We start from the raw sequence: 7,361 nt of genomic DNA on the forward strand, positions 1-7,361 counted from the left end.
ACCCCTACCTCTCCTGGGGGGGGGGAGGGGTTAGGAAGACACTTGAAGGAATTTCCCCCTCTCCTAGCACACACCTCAGTGCCACACGAGGACAGCACTGCTCTGAGGTGCAGCAAGGGACGACGTGGATTTCTCAGTCACTTTGAGCACAGACTATACAATGTAGGGAAGATGCAGCACGACTATTAATGAACAATCAGCCTGTAATTCCACACCTCACTTTCCCCAACGATCAGCAAGTTTGCTTCCAACGTGACAACCTGGATCCTCTTGGAGTTAAGACTGCATCTGGTTTGGAACAGCATAATTGGAGAAAATTCCCTTTTCCCCTTCCATGTCATCCTCTCACAAGTGAGGAGCCCCTAGGCTTTTAAATCAAAACTCTTGATGGCTCACTGGATTGGAGGGTGCAGGGGGAAAAAATCAGACAACAATCCAACAATCAACTCAGTTTCTATTGCACTTAGAAGACCTTTCAGGTGAATTAAAGAAACTTCATTAAAGTCTAAAAGGTCAAGAAATAAGAAGTGTTAACCAAGCTCTTCCAGGGGAGGAGTGAAAACTGTTCCCAGGAAGAACTGAAAAACCAACAAGTTTCAGAACTGCTAAAGCAAAAACTTGAGCTACTCCCTTTCAATTTTTCTAAAGGGTTCAATTACTAAAAAAATGTTAAAAATATGCAATTATCATGGGCATTTAGGGGTGAATCAAAGGCCAAATTTGCAGATTAAAATCCCATTTTAGATGCTATGGCTATGAACTGAACACAATTATGCTCTTAAATTTTTTACAAAGTATTTGTTTTGGTAATTGTAAAACTTTAAAATTCCATATTGAAGGCTTTGAACTGTTTAATTCCCGTTTAAAGACACATCGACTTAATTAGCATTTGTGATTAACACAGCTGATACTTTCAGGTGGAAGATGGGACTGGAAATGCAAAGCAATACATCGATTAATATTCAGAAGAGAAACTCACCAACAGTTTACCCTTCCGCCTGGAGGATGCACTTAGCCAAACGCACAGCGCAATGCAACTGGTAAGGTCCGGGCTCCCAAACACACTCAACAACATAGAGAATACATCTCAGCATGAGTGTAGAAAAGTCAGGTAAGATGTATTAAAACATCTAATCCTTCCTCATCACCCAAAATCGGAGTTCAGGTGACTGTGGTCATTCACACTGCACAAGTGCAACCTTTATAAAGTTGGCACATATTACTCTGTTCAGATTTTATTTTTTTATATATATGGAAGACTGGGGATGTGCAACCAGTTTCTTAACATGCCCATTTCAGACTAAACTTAATAATTTTTTCCTACACCATGGGAAATATGGCAAAAGCAAGTTTCTGCTACCACTTTTCTCCCTCCAGTTCCCTTTCAGCAGCTTCCTTTCAGTCTACTATCTTTTGAATGAAGATGGTAGACTACCATTATTTAAAAAATTAATAGCCTATCAAACAAAGAGTTACTGAGTCGCATCACATCCAATAAATTTTAATATCAGTTAATACAAATATAAAATTACTCCTTTTCACATTTAACTTAAAATACTAAACACATACTCTTCCAGATCAGAGCAAAGATTCTGAGCACAAAATGATACATGACAGCATACAACACTTTTCCCCTTTGCCTGCCCCTTTTTTCCCCCTCCCTATAAAGCATACACAGGTTGGCATTGCTTGTCCATTTTCTTCTGAATAACTGGATGGAAAGAGGGGTGAGGAAGAAAGTGTTGATGGTAGTACGGCAGCTCATTTGCCATAAAGCGGTAGGTGCTTTGTGATGCATTGTATCTGGGAAAGGAGAAGCTGAACTGCACAGCAGGCACCGGGGTAAAAGCCAGGAGTCTCTGGTGCTGTGGAGCAAAGGGGTAATGGAGAGCATCCTGGAACTGGGCCGGTGGGGTCCCCGGGGGGTAGCTGTAGAACAGAGCAGGAGACACGAGGCTGTGCTGGTGGTCCTGTATCTGCCTCTTCAGTTTCATCCTCCTGTTCTGAAACCAGGTCTTGATCTGAGTAACAAAAAGAACAGGGTGGGGGGTGGAAGAGACAAATCAGGGACTTTGCTTAAAAATAAATTGCAAACTAGGAACAACTGTGTCTCAGCTGCTTTTGCCGTTCTGCTCCAGTTGAACTGAGAGAGTTGGGCTTTCGCCCTAGTTAACCGAGAGCAGAGGATCTGGAGGACGTAGAGGGGAAGAATGTCCATGTTCATCGATTTTAGATTAATCACTTTTAGTCTTTAAGACCACATACAAGCTTTGCAAGGTCTATGCAGATCGCTGTACATAAAGGAAAAGCAGTTTACCTTATTAAGAAATAAAGGAACCTTGATACCTCCCTGGTAGAAAGTGCCCCCAAGTTCCCCGAGTGTTAACTCGTTAATCCCCGAGGGATCCCACTACCCACAGCCCCCGCTAAACCCGGCTGAAGACTGCTACGTCTGCCCAGCGCAGGGAAGGCCGATGCAAGACCGCCGAGCCTGGCTGCCCCTGCCCGACGGGGACGGGATGCATCCACTTCCTCCGGGACCCACCTGGATCTCCGAGAGCTGCAAGGCAGCCGCCAGCTTCCTCCGCTCTGAGGCCCCCAGGTACTTCTGGCGCTGGAAGGTCTTCTCCAGCCGGCAGACCTGCTCCGAGGTGAAGGCGGTCCGCGCCCGCCGCTGCCTCCCGCGGCTCCTGCCCGCCGCCGCCGCTCGCTCCCCGCCCGCGCTCTCGCTTTCGTAGCCCGAGGACTCGTCGGCGCTCAGCCAGCCGCCGTCCGGGGCTGCAAAGGAGGAGGGAAGGGGCGGCAGTGAGGCCTCTTCCCCCGGCTGGGGGGTGCCTCTGCCTCCCCTCGTCCTGCCGGGCCTTTGCACCGACGGGAGTCCAGGTTCCGTGTGCCGTCGTCGTCCCCTCCCGCTCCCCACTTGTCCCTCCCTGTCCCCTCCTCACCCACCTGGCTCCGGCGCGTACGGGTCGGTGGGCTCCCGGGGACTGGCTCGGTCCCGCTCCGCCGCGCACAGCTCGCTCTCCGCGGGCTGGCTCGGCCGCGGCCCGCCCCGTCGGGGCTCGGCTCTGACTAAGAGGGGTGTGCTGCTGAGCGAGGTGGGGGCGCGGGGAGGGGGGGCGCAGCATATGTGGGGCCTGACCCCGTGGGACTTGGTCTCTGCCAAAGAGAGTTCGGCCTGCTTCATGGTGGAGAGGGGCTGGGGGACCGCCGGGCTCGGCCTGCTCTTATACGGGCGCTTCGGTCCCGGGCGGGCTCGTTTCCAAGTGTGAACCCACATCAAAGTGGGAATCGAGCAGTGATAACAGCTGCCAGCGAGGAGGAAAGTTCACACGTCTGGCAAATGTCTACAGGCCCTGGCTCCATCGTGTCTGCGGGGCCAGGGAGACCCCCTTGAAGTGCAAACCTGCCCCGCTCCCCCGGAGGGCAGGGCACGGGCAGGCCCAGCCCCGCAAAGGGGCGTTTAAAGATACTGACCGTGCCGAGAGCGGCGCGGTTTTACCCACTCCCTTTTCAGCCGCGGGGTCCCGCATGGCGCAGGTACCCGAAACCAGGAATGATGAGGGATAACGTAAGGCCGGAGGGCCTGCCAGCCCCGCCGTGGGCACTTCACCTCGGGGGAGCTCTGGAGACCAGCCTCCCTGGGAAAAGCCGTGGGGGGCCGCTAGCAAGAAGTCCCTATCCCCAAGGGTGAGCCCTCACCCCCGGGGACCACGGCCGTGCTGCGGGATTAGCAGGGCCGCGGGCCCTCTCAGTTTGAATTTGGCGCCGTCTGTCTAGCCAGAAAGCGCAACCGATCTCCCGAAGAGTTTAGCGATCAAAGCACTAAGTGAGCAGCGAAACTCGCACCTCATCAACTTCAAACTATCCCCAATCCACACGTTGCTTCCCGAGAAGCACGGTGCCCTTGTAATGCAGGGAGGACACCAAGATACACCGCACCGCACTCCCCCGCCCCGTCCAGCAAAGCTCGGCTCGGGAAAGGGGCATCCCGGCAGCCCAGCCCATCTCCAGGCTCTTCTTGTTTCCACCTTGCACCTGGCTTTTAGCCACCCTAGAGAAAAAGACAGCACCAACCACGACCCCACTGGCAGTAGCGATACTTGGATAACACACATTCTAACCCTCGATGCTTCCTAAAGACTAGGGGAAGGAATCACCATGTATGTACCTGGGTAAATGTACTGACAGAACTTTTTTTCCACTAAACAACTAAATTTAATTTCCACTAAACAAGTCGGGGTTCCCGCTGGGATGCACAATGGAAAGAAGTGGGCACCATAAACCTGGGTCTAACGGGGCAGGAGCTTGTTTGTTCTTAAGAACGGAACAATAATCTTGGTTCCCACACATAAGAGTAAATGTGAATTTTCTTTCTCTAAAAAACAAAAACAAACAAAAAAACCACAAACAAACAAACAAAAAAACCACAAACAAACAAACAAAAAACCAAAAATAAGTTGAATACCCCAACCAAACCAACTCCTCTCAAAACTCCCCAATTTATAATGAAAGATCAGGGGAGAAAATCACATTCGTGCTACCCATTTTAATTGTTTCAAGCGTTCCTGTAACTCCATGGCCACTGGCATGGACAGTGCATTATCGACCCATCCCACCCCCAAGGGCCACATCAGCTTGTCCCAGCTCTAGCCCTAGGAGAGTGATAAAGCCTGGGCACTAGAGCAATGCAAACACCTTACCGAGTCCAGGAGCTTAATTCCTCCTGCAGCTTTGCTTGCAACACCAGCCCCTAAGGGCAGGGACAGGAGAGGCTGTACAGGCCTCGGCACAGCCCTGATAGAGAGATTGGCCTGTTCCTTACTGGGTGCTGGGCACAGCCACTAATAGAGGTTCAGATATCGCTGCCACAAGACTGTAATTTTGGCTGATATGTGCAAGCCAGCACAAAAGCCCAAGCAGCTGGACACTGAACTGGAGATCAGACTCCCTCTCTGGCTCATAAATACACACCTGTGAGTGCCACTGACCCAACCAAAGCCACTGTACCAGGGGAGCATTTGCACTCCATAGCATTTCCTAGACACGTCAGTCAAACAGGGATAGGTGACTCACGGTTCCCCAAAAGAGCTAAATACCTGCACATTAATTTTAATAACTTCTGGATTTAATAACTATTCCTGAACTATTCACCTGTGTACGGTCCCTCTTTCTCTGGAGCACCACCGTACTCACTATCTCCCTCTGATTTCAGAGCAGCCATTTCTGAATAACCCTCTGTGTGGACAAATCCAAGCAGAGAAACTCAGGCTCCACCATGTATAAGTTCATCCACAGCAAGTTATTCCTTGTAATGCATTGCATACTATCTGCAGAGCCTGACTGCCTTGTCAAAAACAAGTTTGGAGGTAGTACCTGAAAACCACTGTGATTCAGGAGCTCCTAAGCTGAGCACGCACCTGCCCAACAAGCAGCATGCTCCCCCAAGGCAGCTTCCCCACCCGTTCTCCAGCAGATTAAACCTATATCAAGCCAGGCAGCCCTGGGTCCCCTGTGCCCTGCAGTCACCCCACCCAGGCACACAGTGATACCCAGGGACTACCATCTAGGGAGGGGCATTTCATCCCTACTGCCAAAATTAAACCAGGCATGAGATGACCATTCAGTGCTGCACCCAAAGAGAGCAGTATGTGCATTTATATATTATGTGTCTTATAGAGAAACTGTTAGTACCTCTGAATAGTTGCTGCTCTTTCCCCTGTCATTTGACTGAGTATGCAAGGAAGCTGCTGACCCATCCCACTGTCTGCTGAAAGTCAATCAAAACTGACTTTTTCCTTTTATCTGTTAAATTAGAATCCAATCTGAATTGCCTGTTGAATAAGATGTTTATACCCAACCCTAGGATCCTGCCCCTGCCCCTGCCCCTGCCCCTGCCCCCGCCCCCCCTCTCTGGATGAACATAGCTGCATCTGTGGACAAAACCCTGGAACAGATGGGGAAGGGGTGGGAGGTGTTATATGGCTGTTGTAGCTCCCATCAGAAAGAGGTGGCAGCTTGAGAAACTTGAAAACTTTAATGACTCCAGACCCTGGGTGGATAGAGGCTCTGCAGCTGCAGTTAAATCCTCCCCTCACCTTGCAGAAATATGGTGCTTCAAGGAGACACAAATTTACTTTCACTCAATTCTTTGTATTGCTTGAAACTTTTGTATCATTGATTGATATATAACCACCATCAAAATTAAATCCAAGTTTTTGGGGAAATTAATGTCTTTTCATGTAGAATTCTGTATATTCAGAACCTGGGGATACTGTAGAATCTTGGAAGATACATGTATTTTTCTTACATATTTATATTAATAATATAATGGACCCATTTCTCAAAAATCATATTTCAAAATATTTATTTTTCTGCATTTGCATGTAAGACTTACAAACATAAGAAACATGCTTGCTTCAAGAAGTTTACTGATAACTTATGTGCACTTGTAACTCAGTATGATACCCTGAAATTTAGGTGCAGTGATTAATGCCAGGATGTGACAATTGCAGCTAAGGTCATCAGGACAAAGTGCTCTTTTCATGTGAACTCTACAAGACTTGTAGAGACAAATGGTAGATTTATCTCACTGGTACACAATGCGAATATTTCTTTTGGGGCTTTGTGCACACACACAAAGTATAAGCCCATGCGAACAGGCAGGACTGTAGCAGCTCTACATTCATGAAGGTATTGTTGGAGGGAAGGTTCAGCCCATTTTCTAGGATGCAACGTTTCCTGCACCAGTTACTAGAAGCTCACCCTTTACTAGAAGCTGAAGTACTTGTACTCCCCAAGAATGCTCTTGGTGTGCGAAGTCCTTCAACATACTGTCCCACCACTTTTTGTGTGACAGCATGAGAAAAAAATGGCCACAAATTGGAAAATAGAAAAATAATCTTTCAAGAAAATAGTTTCTAGCATAATTGGGCAAATCTTCAGGTTCCAAATTTTCCTCCTACTAGCCGTGTTTGTAAGAAGTAGTCCGTGAAAAAACGGTACACTGAGCAAACGATTATAGCATTTATCATAGATTAAGAGCTGACCTACTAGGTCGCCAGACCTGGGACTACCGAGTTACTGGCTCCATCATAAGCAGATCTCATTTACCTTTCTGAAAAGCACAAAGATTTCAAAGTCTTCTTGGCAAAACTGGAGAAGTGGGGAATAATAGAGGATGCAGATAAGAACAACTATAATGCCACTTCAGCCCTCAGAGGGGGAAAAAAAAAACCCAAACACAGCAACACCCCCAAACCTAAAAACCCTACTGTGTTTAGCTACACAAACAGGCAGCACTTTTTTTGGAGAGAGTCTGTGCTAGCCCTTCAGAGGTAAGTAAGTTGATTTACTGCAGG

The 7,361-nt window shown here is 48.4% G+C and overlaps 1 protein-coding gene across 1 annotated transcript; it reads right to left on the reverse strand.

The window, feature by feature from the left end:
- Nucleotides 1–1,661: 1,661 nt before the first annotated feature.
- Nucleotides 1,662–3,280, reverse strand: LOC137663016 (homeobox protein vent1-like). Its single transcript, XM_068399845.1, has 3 exons — nucleotides 2,950–3,280; nucleotides 2,546–2,778; nucleotides 1,662–2,021 (listed from the first exon to the last, which is right to left on the reverse strand). Exons 1-3 carry the CDS (start codon nucleotides 3,278–3,280, stop codon nucleotides 1,662–1,664), a joined length of 924 nt encoding a protein of 307 aa, XP_068255946.1.
- Nucleotides 3,281–7,361: the final 4,081 nt, after the last annotated feature.

This window comes from Nyctibius grandis, chromosome 4, assembly GCF_013368605.1.
Source record: "Nyctibius grandis isolate bNycGra1 chromosome 4, bNycGra1.pri, whole genome shotgun sequence".
NCBI lineage: Eukaryota > Metazoa > Chordata > Aves > Nyctibiiformes > Nyctibiidae > Nyctibius > Nyctibius grandis.

Coding starts and splice junctions, on each gene's coding strand:
- LOC137663016 (XM_068399845.1), bottom strand. CDS start 3,280: ATGTGGGTTCACACTTGGAAACGAGCCCGCCCGGGACCGAAGCGCCCG. Junction 2,779..2,949: donor CCCGTACGCGCCGGAGCCAG/GTGGGTGAGGAG, acceptor CCTCCTTTGCAG/CCCCGGACGGCGGCTGGCTG. Junction 2,022..2,545: donor TGCAGCTCTCGGAGATCCAG/GTGGGTCCCGGA, acceptor TTTGTTACTCAG/ATCAAGACCTGGTTTCAGAA.